The sequence below is a fragment of the Grus americana genome, chromosome 3, assembly GCF_028858705.1.
Source record: "Grus americana isolate bGruAme1 chromosome 3, bGruAme1.mat, whole genome shotgun sequence".
Lineage (NCBI taxonomy): Eukaryota > Metazoa > Chordata > Aves > Gruiformes > Gruidae > Grus > Grus americana.
Window position 1 is genome coordinate 56,455,362 of NC_072854.1, and position 20,231 is coordinate 56,475,592.

General features: G+C 37.0%; 1 protein-coding gene across 3 annotated transcripts in view; it reads right to left on the reverse strand.

The window, feature by feature from the left end:
• Positions 1–13,844: 13,844 nt before the first annotated feature.
• Positions 13,845–20,231, reverse strand: part of TBC1D32 (TBC1 domain family member 32) — an 89,802-nt gene continuing 83,415 nt past the window's right edge. For all 3 annotated transcript variants that reach the window (XM_054821980.1, XM_054821981.1, XM_054821979.1), the window contains exons 32-34: positions 19,728–19,868; positions 17,708–17,896; positions 13,845–14,481 (exon numbers count right to left, since the gene is read on the reverse strand). In XM_054821980.1, the coding sequence (XP_054677955.1) occupies positions 14,362–14,481; positions 17,708–17,896; positions 19,728–19,868 (450 nt within the window). In that variant the 3' untranslated portion in view covers positions 13,845–14,361. The remainder of the gene's footprint in view (positions 14,482–17,707; positions 17,897–19,727; positions 19,869–20,231) is intronic.

Below are 20,231 nucleotides of genomic sequence, written 5' to 3' on the forward strand. Positions count from 1 at the left end.
AAATCCTTCTCTTTGATGAATGACCTATGCTTCTTAAGAGCTTTTGTACCTTTCATCTGTAGACCACGTGGAGTGCTCTGTTGCTGCATTTCAGAACAGATTTTCTCTGACAGTGTTCCCTATTCACAAAGAAATAAATGGCTCTTGCAGAGTCACAGCAAAGCAGAGTGGGGAGATGGGGTTAGTCACAATTTGAAAATGGAAAGAAAGCAATCTCCTGAATGAACCCTTGCGTACTGTATGTGGCTAATTAAAATCCATTACTGCTTTCTCCTTTGCAAAAAGCAGTTGAGATAGATTATTGGTCGCTTGTGGATAAAGCCTGAAGAAGATCGTATTGAAAAACAGTGAACTATTTGCAACTAGATATTGGAAAGTAATGTATCAGTGATGCACATCCGAGACTGTGAATGATCAAAATATTTGAAAGAAACTGAGCAAATTCGTAGAGGACACACCCATAGTTGGCAGTGGAACATCCAAACACTGGTTTTAAAACCTTAGAACCTGAGTACATATGGCAATTTGAATGCCTATACAGAGAACTGGATGCCAAGTATTAAATGCCCCAAACTTTGAAACAAGTATCTTTCTTTAAGTTAGTTTCCAGGATTGGTTATCCGTTGTTGTGCAGTTTGAATACCTTTACCTAAACAAATGTGTAGAGCTGGGACTTCCAGATAATATTTTTAATTGGTTTTTTTTTCATCAGAAACCTGGAACTATTTAAGCTCTTCCATATAATACGGTGTTTAGAACCTGCAGTTTCTCAGTGAGTTTGGAATTCGCTAGACTGACATGGAGATGTGCAATTATATGCTAATTCAAAGCTGATCACGCTTGCTTGGAAGTTGTATGGGCATTATGTGGGCACACATGCATTCACGTAGCTAAAAGGCTTCCCAACCTGGACTGTGCTGTGCCTTGTTAGCGTACAGCCTGGGCAACTTGTCTGGTGTTACAAGATGAGTGCTTTCCTGATAAGGTTGCCCGTACATCCAGAGCAGCCAAGTTGGGAGAGTCGGAAAAGCTTGATCTCAGGTAAGCCAACCAGGGGTTTTAAAATACCTGCCATGGGTTTATGGGAAACTCTTCACTCTAAGATATTTCAAAAGACCTGCCTGAGGCCAATACACTGGCAGTTTTAACAAAATGGTTCTGTCAAGAAATTGTCAGCTGTGTAAACACAGGACAGCATTGCACAGAAGACACAGGGTGAGAGCTCTGTTGATTTCATATACCCCTTGGGGCTGATTTTTGTTGCAAGCGGATGATAGTTTCATATCCATTGGAACTGCAATTTTAAATTCAGATGGTCTCTGTTGTGCTCTGATTATTTTATGAAGGGCCTTGCTTTCCAACTCCATGCTGGCATACTAATTTGATAGTTATTTCTTTTCTAATTTCTTAGTCTCAGACCTAATGTTTACACTCCCTCTAATTGTTTTTTATTATTACATTTACTGTTTTAAATTCTGGTTTCTCTCTGTACCTTAAGTAGCTTTCTGCCAGTACAGCATCTTTGCTACACCACTGTGCACACAGTGTTCACTGTCTGCATTTGCATAATGAGCTAATCTTTGTTGGCTGATTACTTTGTGGAAAGAATTGAACATTTAACTGATAATAATTGCAATCTATCAAACTGCACAGTCACCTCACATATGATCACAGTATGTTTGCTAAAACTTCTGCTGAATTTTATGAGTTCTCACTCTCCATATTGACACGTGACTAGAAACTTTACCTAACATTCAGCTCTATCAGAAGAAAGCCTGAGATCTTATCAGGTCAGTTGCTCTGGAATTAATAAAAGCAAGAGATTTCTCAAAAAAACCTACCTTTGTTCTTTGTTAAAGATAATGATGTATCTTAATATAACATTTGAGAAAAGTATTTACTTTTCCAAGCTACTAGTTTACATTCACTCCCCTGTTGCTCACTGAGTTTATAATTCTAAGATTTTCTTTGCAAGTAGAACTTTTAAAGATTTAGTTTCTTCAGCCAGACTAAATAATTCTAAAGCTACATATTAACTTAACCATCACATCTAGTCTAAATTCCTCAATCTACCTTTTTGCAGGGAAGATTTAGCAAGTCTTAGCATGGATTTCTGTATTCACAGATGAAACTTTTGAAGTTGAATTTACACATAGCCTAATCTAATCTCACTGAAATTATCACTGGGATTAAATAAAACAAAGATGTATCAACATTGGCCCCTACTACATGGCAGAGTAACATGTTTTTCTAAAGTGATAAAGTGCAGCTAGGTTCCTTGGCCTTTGTGAGCAGCACATTCTTTTTGTGACTTTGACTTTTTCATAAACATAAACTATGAGACTGTTACTGTAATTTAAGGAATTCTTCATACCTTTTTGTCCTCTGTCCTGAAATGTTTTGAAATTGCAATAGAAATTGCTAGTACAAATACTAAGGAGGAGTGTCTTTCCTGAAGATCTTGCAGGAGCTAAGGTGGAGAGGGACCAAGTACTATTCTCCATGTTGTACAGTTGTGGATCTGCAGCATGGAGAACTTGCGATTTGCATACCATTGCCGTGAGGAAGGATGTGGAGTCAGAAACTAAATGCAACTCTTTGTCTTGAGTGTCTGCTGACAAAAGACCTTTGAAGATGTTTATGTGGAGTTTTCTATACTTTTAAGTAATTAACACTCAGAGACTATATTTAGAGCACTCACTTTGGGACAAGCTTCCAGACAGATTCCTGTTAGGAGTTGTGGCAACTTTTAAGCAGTAGCAGGCTGAGCAAAGCCTTGTGCAAGGAGCCTGTGGCTGCAGTCAGGGAAGGTGGAGAAAGGCTAAACCTGGCTGATGCACAACACACATGGTGAGACCCCAAAACCACCGTGAGTTGACTGTATTGCCATCAACCTGGAATTTGCAAGCAATGGTTCAAGTACCCCTTTACAGTTACTGGTTTGAGTGTACCCTTCTGCTTGAAGATCACAAATCCTTTAAAGTGAATTCCTGATCTTATACCATTGCAGTCATTGTATAACTTTGCTATTGTTTTTTAAAAAAGTCTAAGTGGTGGCTGTACAAGGACCTTAAGGGTAGACACTGGCAACTGTGGTAGATACTGGAAGGAAAAGGACAGTTCAACCAACAAGCCGAAGTAAAAGCTATGTGCTGAAGAAAAGTTACTGTGGGTCGCAGCTGGGGTTTTCCTAAAGGAAAACATTTGTGTTGTAGGTGCCAAGCTTGTTTTCTTGGTTAGAATAGGAGAGAACACTTGGCATTTTCTAGTTTATTGCCTGTTCATATCTCCTGAAAGGCTCATTTGGAAGACCAGTTTCTGACATTTACCTCTTCTGCTGTTTAAGTCAAGTCAAACTGGCTGCTTACAATCTAGACCATGCTATACCATAAAGTATGTTAATGTATTTCTTTAAATCTTTCAAACTTCTTCTTCAGTAGCTGAAATTTATAGTAGGAATACATTTATGTGGGGGGAAAACAAACTGTTCTTACATTGGGGTTTTGACAGTTTCATCTTCTCTACTGTAACAAATGTTAGTTTAACTGTGCATGACACAAGTGGAAGAGAGATTTTTCCATGTGTGCACTATTATTCATGTTACAGGTTCAGCCTGCAACCCTGATGGGGCTTCCACTCCCCTTCTGAGCATCTAGAAAACAACTCCCAAAAAATAAGATGATATTCTTCTGCTCTTCTAATGATATAAAATAGCTAGTGGAAGGATCTGGTCAGAATCAGAGTGCTGCAAGTTGTGGGAGTATTTAATATAGGAGCGGGGATTACAGAAGATAGGAGGTTGTTAGTTTGTTTTAGCTGCATGTAAAAGCATGTCCTGGGAGTTCTTTATTACTATCTCTCTCCAAGGAGTATTATATTTTAAATAATTCCTTGTTAATTTGGGGGGCAGTGCTGATGGAGAGAGGGGCTACTTTTATGGGAGACATTTAATAGGGTTTCCCTCTCTGAAAAGAATCACTGTGCTTTTGGAAAATATTTGATGAAATCTGATGTCAAAATTTTGTTGTGGCAAACAATTCGATTATTATTCACAAAAGAGAATGAGCTAGCAGCTTGCAGGTGGAAGATGATACTGTTTTCCTCAGCATGGCATGTTAGTATTGCATGATGTGGTCAACAGCTGTTTGAAACTCTAACCTTACAGATATAAAGCAGCTGGCATTAAGAATGGTAGTCTGCAGTAGCGTTGCAGAATGAATCCGGAACAGTGGTTGTTAAGCGATACATTGAGATTCTCCCACTCCTGCAGTTCAGGACGTTTTGGAAGCTTCACGTCTATTGCATGTTGAAGGTGAAGACAATTATTCAGGATATAAAATTAGTTTTTCTAAGGAAGAAAGCTGTTTGGCTCCAAGTGATTTGACTGAAAATTCATTAAACTTAATTTTCATGGGAATCTGAAAGGGTTGGGATATCTAGAGGCCATGGTTTTGGTTTCCCCTCACCTCCAGGATCTGTACAAAATGAATTTCCTGCGAGTATCAGAATGAGTCCAAAGTGATTTAGACAGATGGTCTAACTGGCTTCATTGGTCTATAATTTCCCTTAGAAGGAATTCCTTGCCAAAACTGTATTTGTTACAAACCTTGGTTTCCTATTTTCTAGCAGGAGCCTTTTCTTTGTTGATTTAGAGCAGGAGAAAAATAGCATTATAACTAAACACCATACTGCATCAAAATGGGGAATATGTTCTTTTGGACCTGAAAGCTTTACCTAGAAGGCTCATGACACAAATTGTGACAGTATATGGCATTGTTCACAGCAGTGGGTTTTACAAGCCAAGAAAAGGTGGATCTGAAAACAATACATGTAATTTGCCTTCTAAATGAATATTGTGCTGCAGGAGGTAGACTTGATAACCCCAGAAAATGTACCTTATCTAAACCATCAAGAATTTGGAGGAGAAGGAAGTTCAAATGGATGACTGCAAATATGACAAAAAGGGGAAAGTGATTTTTTTTTTTCCATCACTTTTACTGCTTTGCTTGAAATTTCATCTTCTACTCTAGAGAACAGCTGACAAATGGATTTTGTTATTAGGCTCCTTCCTCTTTCAATTAATGTTCATCAACATGGTGAGACCCTCAGCCTCCTGGTTTTATATGGAATATTGCTTTCTTTCAGCAGTGACCTTACCTGCAGCCATGGTGCAAAGAAATGCTGCAGTGTAAATGGATTGTTGTGTTGGCTTAATGTCTGTATTAATTTAAAGCAACATTTTCAAAGTTGAGTCCAGCTTAAAAGCTGCTAATTCCCACATCATGGACGAATCTGACACCATGATAGACTTTGAGTTAGAGCACAGGAAATACCATGAGCAGATTAAATCTTTTGAGAGAGTAAACACCAATTTCTTTCAGATGTTTAATTTCCCTTGGAGTTTTTATTTTTGTTGTGTTTGTTTCTTTAAAAATCTACCATAAAAAAGCCTGCCTTCCCCATTCATCATTCTAAGCGAATTTCATGTATTCTCCTTGTCTCATTCTATTTCTGAGCAGGAAACTGACCTGATGGAATATTAGTCAAGTGTCAGTTCCCAATTTAACCCCATCTAAACTAATTTTTCAAACCATGTTGATACCTCCCTATGCACCACTGCAGTTGTATGTTAAGATTTAAGACCTTTTTGGTTTTTTTCTTTTTTTCCTGATGAAACAGAATCAAACAGCATTATGCTCTGGAGCTGTGGGGCTTTTTTTAATTTACTGGTGGTTTGGTATCAGAGGAACAGGGAAGGTGTTTTTTTCCCAGATACTCCGCTGAGTATACAAAGCTTTTTGAACCAGTTCCTGTTAGGTGAAGTAATAAAACTGGTACCTCATTCATGATATGAATTGAAAAGATTTGTTCTGCTTTAGCTTAGATTTTGAACAGAACTGAAACCTGAAAGGACATGGTCTGTGTATCTGGAAATAGCATTTTAATATAGGTTGAATAATCTAGCTTTGAAGTAAGTCATATCTCTGTCTACTTATGTATGATCAGTTAATAAACAAAAGGCCAGAAGAGGTGTCATGAATATACTCCACTGATTTGCAGAAATGGTACAAACATTGCAGCTCTCCGAATTACTTCCTTACAGGAAATAAATGCTAGTTATTTCTTCTGACACAAATATAATGTTATGTTTCAAACAAATTTTGATTTTCTATCTGCTCAAAGTAGTTAAAATTGTATCTTCAGTTATCATCCAATGTGGTATATAGGTATATAGTATAATTTGAAAGGGAAAATGTCATTACCATCTATTCTTAAATTCTTGATAGAAATTTTTTGCTGTTCTACCTCAGATTTGTTCATCTGTAACTCCTTTTGTTGGTTTTGGTTTTTTGTTTGTTGTTATGACTTGCCTAAAATGCATCAAAGAGAACTGGAAAAGATCATATCCCATTGATACTAAGTGATTTCATTTTTTTTTTTTTTTAAATATATTTTAGGGACAGAAAGATCAGCTATCACAGACCTAAATCACTGTATAACTTGGGCTGTGCAACTTGGAATAAATTATATATTTTAGTGTGGCATGTGTTCTAGAATAACATATATCTCAAAAAGTTCAGATCATGACTGAAAATGTTGATCTGATGATTTATTATCTTACAAGTAACTTTGTTCTACTGGATAGTTATCTTTATTGTAAAAGGACAACCTCTTTCAGTCTGTTTCCATAGCTCCTCATTCCTAGATCTCTCACATTCTTGTTGGCGATGTGCTTTTCTTGTTTGTGGGGTAGGGGGAAGCCATTTGGCTAGATTAAAAACATGTTATCAGAAATCTGTTCTCCACATAGGCAATCACAGACAGTGAGCAAATCATCTTCTAACCATCTAACCTAACAATCTTCTCTTGAATGAACTCGCTAGACTATGCCTCATAGGTCCTTAACTGTCTATTTACAAATTAGGATTTCTTTCTTAACCACAACTCATACATTTCTCTATTGCGACAGTATGGGATTATTTTGGGTAGCAAACTTACTTGTCCTTGTTGCTGTTCTTTCATAACAAAGTCCTTCATGTTCTAAACGTGAGGTTTGGCCCCTGTTCAGATATATGACATGGCAGTTGGCTGTATTAAAATGCATTCTAATTAGACTGCTTCACCAACTGACCTGGATCAATCTCGATCACTTACTTATCTCAGTCTTTATTTACTGCTCCATCTGGACCTTTGTGGTCATCTGGAAATGTTCTGAGAGAGGGTGTTATGATTTCTCCTACATCACTGGTTTTGTCGCAGTTCCTGCTGGTGCAAGTCCTTGCCCTGGTGTGTGGATAAGCCTGATGAACCTGCCTGTTTCCTTAGGAAATGCAGTCTCAAGTAAATGCTTTCATTGGTTTTTAGCAATGATGTCAAACAATGTGCCTGTTTTTCTCAAATGTTGAGAGACTCCCAGTTTACTTCCCTGGGAAGCTGCTGCTGTAATTCACCAGTGAGTGAGGGACCTGCTGTAATCTGGGCGTTGCTCTTAGGAGGGACAGAGAACACACAAATTCTGTACCTCTATGGGTGCAAACTTCGTATTTCTTGCCAAATATCTTGCCATCCTTGAAACATCATCCCTATATCAAAAATGCAAATGATTGAACCAAATTCATGTTCACTACTACTACCTGGACAAGCAATAAAGGATGATTCTCATGCCTGAGGTGATTAAATGCAAAGACATTGGCAATGAAGAGTTATGTCACTACTGTGCATTATATGACACCACAGCTTTGCCTGTAGTCTAGCATTTCCTAACTTCCTTCTGAATGCCAACTTAGCAGTGCTTCTGCTTTTATGCTGTATTGCGATCTCTTGTCATTAATGATAGCATGTTGTACTGAAATTCAGCCTATTTACTAGGATCTTTTAGTGTTACTCAAACTTAGCTCCAATATTGCTGTGGATTAGCTAGAAGTTACTTTAAGACCACACAAAATGGTTTATAGAAGCTGAGACTGTTGACCCAGTGATTGTTTGAGTTGGACGTCTTTAAAACAGTGGAAAACAGAATTTAGAGTGTAACTACTAAGCTTTGATCTATTTTTTCCCCTACAGATCTAAAGGATTTTTTTTTTTTTTTAACCTTCTAGTTGCTTCCGCTGCCAGTATTTCTCTTCTTGTATGGTAATGAGAAAACTGTTACTGTTTCCACCTGCAGAACTGTCATTTTTACAAAACCAAGTAAGCATTACTTGTATTTTCTTAGGTACTTAAAGTTTTCAGAAGTAAAATAACTTGACAAAAGGCAACATGGCAGACATGAACAGGTGAAAAATATTTTGTTAGAACACTGATTTTTATCCCAAAAACCTGAGTCATGCTGCAGAGGCTGCTGAAGGAGGTGGCCTGGAATCTGCACATCTTTTAGGGCTAACACCTATGTTTCTATTCAGCATGGCATCCCAGCTGATGGTGAGGGGGATGTGACAGACAGGCAGAGGCAGCAATGCTTAGCTCCCTACAGCAGGAGACCGGGTCAGGGTTGTTGATAGCTTGTTTGGGGGGTCATGTCTTCCTACAACTGGCTTCCCAGTTTTTCCAAGTGGGGGTTTTATTTAGTGTTTCCTTTTTTTTGGTCGCATTATGTTTATTTGAAAGCATGCTTAGTTACACATTTTAGGTACAACAAGGATATAACGTATCCTTTAGTGCTTAGACTGTCACTGGGGATTGGGAATGATGAGACAGCTGAAAATAAGAGAGAGAAAAAGCCTGAGGGAGGGAAAGAATCAAGATGAAAAGCAGGGGGAAAAGAAGCTAGAAGAGGCAACAAGAAAAACAGAAATAGATTTAGAGATAGAAAATGTCTACATCTTAGTAGACTATAGTTTCCTGAAAGAAAATGGGGAGCTGTCTGAATGGAGAAAATTATATATAAGGCAGCCTGGATGAGGGAGTCTTCAAACCAGCGGTAATATATCATGTAAGCATGTCTTCAGATATCTGTTGCTAAAATGGTCATTTGTTTTTAGACTGTCGTTGATCCAAAGAAGATGCCATTGGTTTCCCTGACTACCATCACTTCAAACTCCATTTCAGTCTTCTTGTAACATGTGTCAATGTTCTGTTTCTGTCATAGGGCACAATGGAATTTTATAGTATTATCAGGTATTAAGATTTAGATTTACGTAGAATTTTCATGCACTAAATATTTCACAAATATTCTTTAATTAATTATCTCAGCACCTACATGGACTGTATGAAATTGTAGCTGTTTTGCAGATGGGGAAACTGCAGTTGATTGAATTGCTGGAGGCAATGCAAGAACTGCTTCTGTCAGTAGCAGCATTTGGTACTCAGGCTGTTTGCTTTATATTTGTATTCGACTCTTTGTGATTATTGTGTATTGGACCTCTTTGCATTGATTTGATGCAATATTGATGAAAGTCATTGATATCAAGGGTCAGGTCTGCAGTGCCTCTGCTTTTCTTTGTTGGGGGATGAGGAATACAAAGTGGCAACTATTTAGATGGCAAGAGTCCCTGGGTTACTCAAATGCCTAGCATTAAGAGCTAATTTTCCTGACAAATATCTGCTGCTGATAAAGGAACTGATGACTTCATAATTGGTAGCTTAATCAACCATGGTCTCTTTAAAAATGTATAGAATTTCTAGAAACATATATATTAGTTTTATTTGACATCTGGGTGTTTGTCATTTGGTTATTCTGAGATATATGCTCAAAAAATTATTTTTTAAAAAGAGACTATTATTAAGGTTAAAAGAACAGATTTTATGGGAGTCTTAGCATTCTTTGACCCTGGTGTCAGACAAATACTTGGTTCTATCAGTTGTTGTCATAATTCTTTCCTCATGCTTGCCAGCCTCGTAGGTAAGCCCACACAGTTCACAAAAGTCCAAAAATATTTAAAACATTTTTCTTCTAGACAGGAAAAAAAAAGCTAAACCCATGAACTTATGAAATGCACTGTGAGGAATATTGAAATTAGTGGCAAAACCTTTGTCAGTGCTGCTCACTCTTAGGTTGCGTATAATTACAGAAATTTCAACTGCAGGTTCTACCGTATCTTATGATTTGAATTCATTTATGTGCTCACACATTAATTTTATCTAGTGAAGTTGTTTTCAAGAACTTTGCAGTAATGTTTAGTTTGTCTCACAGGAAGGTGTGGCAATGATATTGGGTAAGTCTAAATTCAACATTTGTGGTTTCTGTTGGACTTCTAAAGCATTTATTATATCACATTCTAATGAAAATATTTTGAGATTCCAGGCATTCTGTAAAGACAATGTTATTGCAGGTGTTGATAAAACATAGTATTTTCCCTATTTCTTTAGCCAAATAAAGAACTGAACTTTCACTACATAACATCATCTGGTAGTGTTGCCTACATTGCTAGGATGCATTTGGGGAATTTATACTGCTTAGTTATTAAACTAGCTGCAGCAGGGACTTGACCAATTATGCTGGCTACTTATAATTCACCGTGTAAAGACTTCTTTGTGTAAAAATACAGATGATAAGTAACTTTTTGCTAGAGAAGTTGTATCTTGTTTCACTTGATAAAGAAGCAATGTCATTGGAAACATCAAGGTACTTAGGGTCTGATATTCCAAGGTACAAGGCAATTTTACCAACTTTCTATGCAAAATAATTACCAAGACCAAAAATCTCTTTGAAGGTAACTGCAGGAACAGGGCATTTCACTCTAAATTGAAGTAGTGCAACAATTACTTTGGCTGAAATAAAACTGAAATCCTAAGAAAGGATAGATTTCCAAATAAGAAGATACATTATGTGCCTTTTAGAAACTCTGGGTGGTTGAAGGGGGAAGGACAAATTTCAAGAAACTTCAGAATTGTTGATGCAAATTTAATCAGGGAAAATGAGTACAGGTTTATTGTCTAAGACTAAGCCAAAAATAATCTTGTGTTTTCAAAAAGCTGTTTAGGAACTTGATACTGATGACACTAGAGACCCTCTTATACTTTCGAAGTAAATAATAACCCAGCATTTTCTGTTTTCTATGGAGCAGAACTTTTACTTCATCCAATTGCAAAGTCTCTTTAGATGCCATCACCAAACGTGCCATTAGTGAGTGACACTAGGTTCCACCACAGGATCTTAAGACCTTGAATGAAAGTTAAGGCAGTTTCATGGAAAGACTTTGTAATTAAGTCTTGATCAAGGCTGGGCTAGATGAGAACGTTGTTGTGCTATGTCTGAGTTTTTGAAAAGTTGGTTTGTTTTTTTTTTTCCAAAGAACACAGTTTGAAGAAATGCATTAATAAAGGGCAGATATAGGGGAGAGAAACAGGGGGGAGGTGGGGAGAGTGTCTAGGGATGAAGCCTTCTAAGCAAAATCTCCACTAAAGCCATTACTTCCTTTCTTCCATTAAGTCAACTTTCACCTACGATTTGCCTACTGACTGCAATACTTCTGAAAACAGATTGCTTCCTACCTCTAAAACAGGAAGACAAAAGGACAGTCACTGCTTAAGCAGCTGCTAGTGAGCCACCTCACAATACAGGAGTAAGATTCCTTGGTGAATTTCTTCACAGCACCCAAACGAAAAGGGAGCTATGCACCAGTTTTAGAACCTATCCAGAGGTCCCTTGGGCCTTTTTATGTAAAGCTTTCTCATGCAACATAATATTCTTAATAGATAATAGTCATCCAGTTGTATTCCAGGCCACTTTTGGAAAAGTGTGCAAAAGGATTTCTAAACACTCTGAAGTGAGCATAGCTTTTAAAACCAGTTCTACAGCTACTACAGAATATTGTGAAACCCAGTGTGACTCTTGAACACTTGATTTGATGACAACTAGCTTTATTATGAAGGGGGCCTATAGGAAAGATGGTGAGGGACTGTTTATCAGGGAGTGGAGTGACAGGACAAGGGGTAATGGGTTTAAGCTGAAGGAGGGTCAATTTAGATTAGATGTTAGGAAGAAATTCCGTACTGTTAGAGTGGTGAGGCACTGGCACAGGTTGCCCAGAGAGGTTGTGGCTGCCCCCTCCCTGGAAGTGTTCAAGGCCAGGTTGGATGGGGCTTTGGGCAACGTGGTCTAGTGGAGGGTGTCCCTGCCCATGGCAGGGGGGTTGGAACTAGATGGTCTTTGAGGTCCCTTCCAACCCCAAACCATTCTATGATTCTATGATTATGATAGTTTTCACTTCTTTCTTCCTTTCGTGGCCATCTGTACGTCAGATATCAGAGTTGGATACTCCAGAAGCCATTATACTAGAAATTTCCTCAAGAGAATAGCCTGTCCTTACCTGCTTCTTCCCATCCGCCATCACGAAGATACCCTGTTTCAGATGTTACCCTTCAACAATCCCAGAAAGAAGAAAATGCAACATAGGAAGTGGAACTGCATGGAAGCCTCAGAGAATTGATGTAGACTGGTATGGCATAATGCTGGTATTTATAGAACATAATGCCTAAAGCAGAGGGAATTGTCAGAAGACAACATCGGTGAAATAATTACAAAAAGAAAATCCCAGCCTTCAGACCAAAGTCAGAGATCATCAGTCAAAACTACCTGGTATGGATGAATGAGTATAATAAAACACCAGTACCATTACTCTGAGGGGAAGGCTGTGGGCCAGCATGCAACAAATGCCAGTTCTACACCCAGGGTAGCAGAGGAGAAAAAGCAGGCAAGTGTGTCTGAAATGCTCCCAAAAGTTTTGCACCGAGGCTGAGTTAATCCCACTGTCTGAACTCTTTCAACCTTCCCAATACTCAGACAGTGAACGTGGACAACTCACAAGACAGAGCTTCAAACCATAAAGTTCTACTGGTGAGGTAGTACATAAAAAGGAGATGAAAGTCCACGTCACTATAATGCCTCATGTAGTGGAGGACAAAAAAAATAGGGTAGAACAGACCTTCTGAGAAATGGGAATTAGTGAATCAACTGAGATAATACCTGGAAGCACAGGTGAAAAGCCCTGAAGGCCAACAAAATATAGAAGTGAGGGGGGAAAAAAAAATCTTGCAAAATTAAAAGAAGTAATCTACAAATACTGTGGGGGGGTAGGCCACAGGATGATACCTTGTCATTTTCCATCTACATACTTTGATTACTTGCTAATACTGAAGGAAGCCCTCCTGCCTGCTAATAACTATCATTTTATTGGCCTTAATTTAAATCAAATACAAAGGTATTTATTAATTCTTGACAAGCCAACTGTAGTATTCATTTTAGGAATACGTTGTCATCTAATTAAGTATTATTTATTGACTCAACATCATGCCCAGATCACTATTTGATTTCAAAAAATAACTATTAATTGGTGCACATATATAGATTTTTTTAAATAATATTTAACAGTGATAGAATATGAAAAAGACCGACACTACAATGTTTCCTCAGCTGCTCACTGATCATTACCTAAAACCTATCCTTACAGTAAATAGGATGCAGCACTCCCCAAGAAAACCATGTTTCTTTTGAACTTGGGCATTTCAGTAAACTTCAACAATGCTGAAATTTCACCTACACTGCTGGTGTTAGAAAATACCTAGCAGCCTTAATTCTTGCTTTTTATTGATGATGAGGCTTTGGGCAACATGGTGTAGTGGAAGGTGTCCCTGCCTGCAGCAGGGGGGTTGGAACTAGATGGTCTTTAAGGTCCCTTCCAACCCAAACCATTCTGTGATTCTATGAAAGGGAAGCACAGATGATGCTTCTTACTAGTTTTCCTGTCTGAAGGAAACCACATTTAAAAATGATCATTTTCCAGAGAGATGAAAAGCAAGCCACTCAAGGGCTTCTCATTCACTTATGCATACAGAAAGTGTATGTTACAAATAGATGTTTTATGACATAAAATGACTTATGAAAAAAAAGACAGGAATATTAGTCTTTTTTCATTGTATGTATTTTAACACCCCATTTTCTCAACCGTAACCACAAAGTCAGAACAGCTGTGTACAGGGAATTTGCTCTTAATTTGCTGACTTTTCATGCATATGAATACACACTAACACTTGTTTCTGAGAAAAATAACTGAAGGTTTTAGGACTGTGCTACAAGATGACAACAATAATGCAATGATTTGGGAACAAGTTCAAGGCTTTATAAGGAAGACTTATGTTCTAAGGAAGACAATTCAGCATCCTACAGGTGGGTTTTGAAGCCGCCTTCTGTGAACAACATGAGGCTTTGCATAAGGCCTATCTGGGAAAATGTGGTATTTTAGGTCATTAAACTTAAGGTCCTTTTGCAAAAACTCTATTCTGAAAACCCTTCTTATTTATTTTACAGTAGGTACATTTACACAGCCTGGCTTATTTTAGCTAAGACTGATATATCAATCAATCAGCATCATTTTGAAGGATGTAACCAAAATTGGAAAATAAAGTGCTTGTTTGCTTCATCTATGTATTCTGCCCTCTTATGTTCCTCATGTCTTTCAGCAGCATAGATCTGTAGATTGCCTCCAAGCTTTCCATATATTCTAAATAATCACTCACTCGAAATCCATGGAATGCTTCTTCCTGCACAAATACAGAAAACATTTATGTTAGGAAAAAAAAGATGCACAACTCAAATTTAATGAATTCCAAGCTGTTAAATATAGCTCATTTTGTTCTGCTTGTCACAGCCTGGGTGTTTAAAATACACACATTTTATTACATTCATTTAGAAATAAAGGATTGGTAATCTCTGCTTCCAGACAGTTCTTCCTAATAACAGTCTTGTTAACAAATAGTTTTTTTCAGGTGGATGTTGTTCATCTCATTTTTGGAGAACATGCCATATGAAGATTTTTAAGGAAAACAAAGTAAGCTTTAAAAAGGCAAAGCCAGGTACTAAAATATTCTTTCAAAAGATTTTTATACCAGCACATGACACGCTAAAAGTTTGTTAGTGTGGCTTTTGTATCAACTAGATTCTCAATAAAACCAGGAGAGTAACAGTAGATACTTATTTTTAAAATCAATGATAAAGAAAGATCTTTATGAAGTGCTTAAATAAAAACAGAATAAACACTTCTGCATAACCACAAATGATTAATTTTTACTAATTCCAAAACGCAGAGTAAAAGAAGGTGCCCTCTGGAAAAAGAAACGAACAGGCCATATTCCTTCTCATGGCCACTATACTAGAGACGGAGGATGCACTGCAGAAAGCAGGATCCTGAAGAACAGTCTAGGTAAAATGGGTGAATCTGTTGATGCTTTGAACTGGAACAACTTGTGTGCAGACCATCTACTGCACAGTGGCAGCATGTGCTGCAAAAATCTCTCTGGAGCCAGACAGTCCTTGTGGACATACATCTGCTGGTGTATTAACTGTGCATCTCTGCTAAGCAGAAATCTCCTGAGAACACATGCTCAGGCTTGGAATACCGCACTTTGGCATCTGAACAGAAATTCAAGATGGTCCTCATATTTCTGCTCCCCTACTCAAAAGTGAAAGCAAAGGCAAATTTTTACCTTCCAAGTTGCTCTTCATGCACTGTGAGAAGGCTGACTACAGTGGAAAGCTGACTCCAATAGAGAACTATAGTAGATATTTAACTTTTGTTCTTTTTAAGCAGTCAAATGCTATATTGATTAAATGTGAACACATTTTAAAGCAATGGTCAGCAACTTAGTTGTCAATAATATGGCCCACAGTCACAGAAAATAAACTGAAGAGTAGCTAAATTACTCCTAGAAGAGAGTGACACACTGGCCCACATGCACTATTACAACAAGTTGCAAACCCTGTAGCCTCAGTTTCTCTATTTAACCCAAATGAAACCAATGAAAGCAAGAGAGTCAAGACGGGTTTACTGAGGTGTTACAGTATTCTTGGCTCACATATGGAAATTACAAAGTTATGTGGCTTCATCCTTCCATGAAAGGATTAATAAAAGACCAGGCAATAAATTTAAAATTCAGTTAATGCTGAAACTTCAAGATATCTCAAAGGGATCATAACTGTTAGTAATCCATCTCAGCCACCAGGAAGAACCAGAGAAAGGGAAAAAGTGTTCATGGACAATTCATTACTTCTACTTTCCTCTTGGCACAGAGGAAAGGCAAATTATAGAGTAATAGAAGATGATCTCTTTCACAGGTTGTCATTTGTTTTTTATTAGAAGGACACATTGAATAGGAGAATTACGTATTTTAAGTGCCAGGCATAATGTCATCTGAATTGACAGCAAAGTTGTCTCCAACTTCTTTTTTCGTGTGGAAATGAAAGTATATTTATATTTTAAGAAGAAAATATGTGTTTATAATTTTAATAGATAGCTGTAACTACTTACTAGATAATACCAGCAAAGGTGTATTGCTGTCAAATCGTCATCTTTTCATGACAGATATAATACATGTTAGTAGCTTAAAACCAGAAAGTACTATTTGTTCTTGGAAGGAAAACAGGTAGCAGGACTCGTTTGTATAGCAAATGACCATAGCTAGTACGAAGTTCAAGATATGACATTACATTTAAAAAAATATAAAATGAACATTCAAAGGTCGTTGATGGTTGGTTTTTTCTTAATTTGGATTATGTTCTTAGAATAGTGTATACTTCCACTTTTAAGATAATCACTCCATTACAGTAATCCAAATTTGTGAATGTTGTGCTGAGATATAGGCTAAATCTTGAAACTGAATTTGGTTATTTCAATAAAAGGGCAGCTGACTAACACTTTTGCAACTATTAAACCCAAGTAACCTCACATGAAGCCCATAATATAGCTGAAACTGAATGACTACAATGACAGATTATCAAAAGCAAGAGTACAGTTTAAGTACGCTATTAACTCCTCTTTTTCTGCAGCACTCAATGAATTGTAAATACTCCAGTACTGCAATAATATACAGTATTTCTCATTCATTTAACAGTATCATGTCAAATATTTGGCCTGTTTATACCATAGGTGACAACATATAAATTTTCTCTGCTATAATTTACATAAAGTATCCCAATAATGCCATCAAGATGAAGTAGTTTTTAAGCCACATTGACTAAAAACAGGTCAAACAAAACAATTCACTTGTTTGGTACACAGTCTAACATTTTCAAGGAAAATTATTGATCTGACATATTATTCCTATTTAAGAATATGCAAGTTGGATGCAAACTAGTCAAAAAACTACTGTTGTTAGGACAGACTAAGATGCAGATATATAGCTCTCAAAAGAATTTTGACTGGAGAAATAAAAAAGAGAAAAAAGCAAAACTGTCTCAGAGCAGGAGTCAAATATTCGCATCTATTCATGACTGCATCTATAGCTAAGCACTACCCTTCAAAAAGAATCCAATAACCAAATATAAGTTATAATATGGCAAAAAATATGAAACTGTGAGGCTGGTTGTATAGTAATTGGAATGTGTTCAAAGTAACAGCTCACTGAGCTTTGTGCCACGTCTTCAAGCTTCAGCAGGAGACCACAGCATAAACCCACCTTTCTGGAGAACATCTAGTTTAATGAGAGTAGGGCCACACAGAGAACTGAATCAAATGCCCTCATGACTTAACATTGCTATTTACTTTGCATACAAAGGGAACTGATCAGGACAAAATGCAGGAAACCTATTGTCTGGAAAATACTATACCACAATTTCTTGCCAGGAACTAAATAAAATTAAAGCATTATTTTACTCACTTAAAATCAGTACGTGAAATTCAGTAAAAGCTTCAGATTAAGTAACATATGTATTTTCAGTATTGAGAGCTTTGCTTCCCTTCGGCAATTGAAAAATTAAAAAAGAAACCCTTACTTTAAGAAAAACCTGGAGATCTTGGGCTTCAGTGTGCTTCAGGATGTCTTGCTGTAGGTGTCTGAACACAGAAATACACATATATATTTGATAATCTGGACCCAGGAAAATACATATAGCAATGTAGTGACAGATTTCGCTCCAGTCCATGTAATTCCAGAAACACTGAGTTATCCATTGCAGACAAATCTAGATGAGAATGAAATTATATATCATTAAATTGCTGTAGACAGTCATAATTGATCAGCTTCATTTCTTAACTTTTCTATACTACAGACCTTTTTCCTATAACAGTACCCTCCTTATGAAAATACAAGGGATAAAGTACAAAAGAAGCCAAGAATCACCATTTTTTTACATTACAGACTCTGAACAGACTTCCAGTGAGTTCTGCTAGACATAACATCCTGTATTCGTGCATCTCACTTATCTGAGTATATTCTGGCAACTCCTGAGGTCGAGACATAAAACTCAAAGTCCAATGACAGCAAACATGATTTTTTCAATATTTTTTTTATAATGTGGCCTAGAGGGTAATGAGGGTGATGGTGTGCTTAATGTGGATTTTCCTTTAAATTAATGTAGTTCTTTGCCTTATAAATGAATGTCAGGTCCTTCCCTAAGACATGTTTTCATTTAATGAAGTGGGTATGAAACACAGTGACTTCTTTTTCCAGTTCAAAATCACAATGTATTAAGAAGTGTACAGCACATTTCATTTAGTTCTAGACCACAAATCTTCTGCTAATCAGTCCTTAAAGTGTTTAAAAACATGCAGCAGCAGAAGTACCAAGATTCTAATTAGATGATAGCAGCCATACTCTGGCATTAAATCTGTTTTCAGGTATTGATACACACAAGCACTTAAATACATCAGAGTTGTTTTCGCACTTCAGGGTTTGTTTGGGTTTAATCCTGCAGTAGAACTGCAAAATGACACAGAAGATACAGCGGCACCCACCAATGGCATTTCAATAACACATTAAGTGAAAAAAAAAATCCCTGAACAAAAAAAATCTTGTCAGCAGTTTAGAATAACTAGTCTATTATGAATTGAATGCAATTAAAAAAGCATACAGTATAACTTACACAAGATTAGCTGAGGAAGGAACGACTGTCCCCGTGTGTTCTCCCACCCCAAAAGAGGAACCTCATTATAGGCATCTCATTCCTATGCTGAGACAGTCCCTCATCTGCCAATCGTCTCTCCTCAAAGACCAAATCCCAAGCTGACTGTTGTACCACACTGGCATCTGCCCCCATTAAGAAGTCCCTTAAGCTGCAAAACTTGTGGCAGAAAGGAATTTTGGACGCGTAAGACAAAAAATGTTTTTCGTGCCTTGGAAGAGCAATAACTTTCTTAGTGTGGTGAGAGGTCGTTTGCATGGGCAATCTAACTCATTTTTGCATGAAGATATTTACATTTCATCAGAGCTGTAGTCTTTACAAGCAATGCTCCATACATAGCTTTCCATATTACCAAAGAATTGTAGTAAGTAGGTAAAATGAGTGCTAACATTATGGATAAATATTCTTCTGTAGTAACATCTCTTTAATATAGAAGAATAGTGTGTTACCTGATTGTAATATTTATGCCAGCTTATATAAAATTAATTTTGCTCTAATATCACCTGAACTGCTTCCTATTACTCACGTATCCCAAATTACTCATTTTTCTCCTATGGAAAATTTAGAAAATTATTCTAGGTAATAAGATACTCTATTTATTTTTAATGAGAAATCTGAGGTTTTAGTATATTTTATTTTTATCAAGTTTTCTGCATGAACACGCTATGGAAGGTCATCAATACACTGCAGTACACTGTCTTTACCAAAGTCAGTTGCTTTCTATTTTCAGACGCTCTTAAGTCACCACGCATTCAGTACCATCTATTACCCCCAGTTTCACAACCACCATACAAGTGCCATATAGAAAAACCACAGTTGTTCCTGAACGTCCTTGATTTTGTGGATTCAAGTCAAAAAGTTGACGATACTTTGATACGCTTTCATCAGTTACCTGGGATGGAGCAAAACCAGACATGTGGAAGGCTGAAAAGACGAGTGGCAACTCAGCTTTCAGCAACATTTCAATGTGGTGAGCACTGCAAAAATAGACTGGATGGATGCCAGATTCCACCGTGGTAATAGGCAGGTGCATCTGATTAACAACAACAACAACTTTGAGGAAAAGGATTACAGGCTACAAAAATGTGTTATTTTAAAATACTTTGCTAAGAACAATATATAAAATTATACACATTTACTTGCAAGACAAGTCATCCAAATTTTTTTAAAGATAGGAAATAGAATAAACAAAAAAGCCGGTGCTGCCATCAGGAAAAACATGTAGTTAAATTAAAGAAAATTAAAAGTTAGAAACTGTTATTTTATATATATAAAAAAATATATCCTGACTATTCCTTTGCATTAGCAATCTAGTTTTTTGTATGTAAGCTTTAATTGTCAAAGTAGGGATGGAGAAACCATTGTTATACTTTAAATAAAAGAAGAAAAAAAAAAA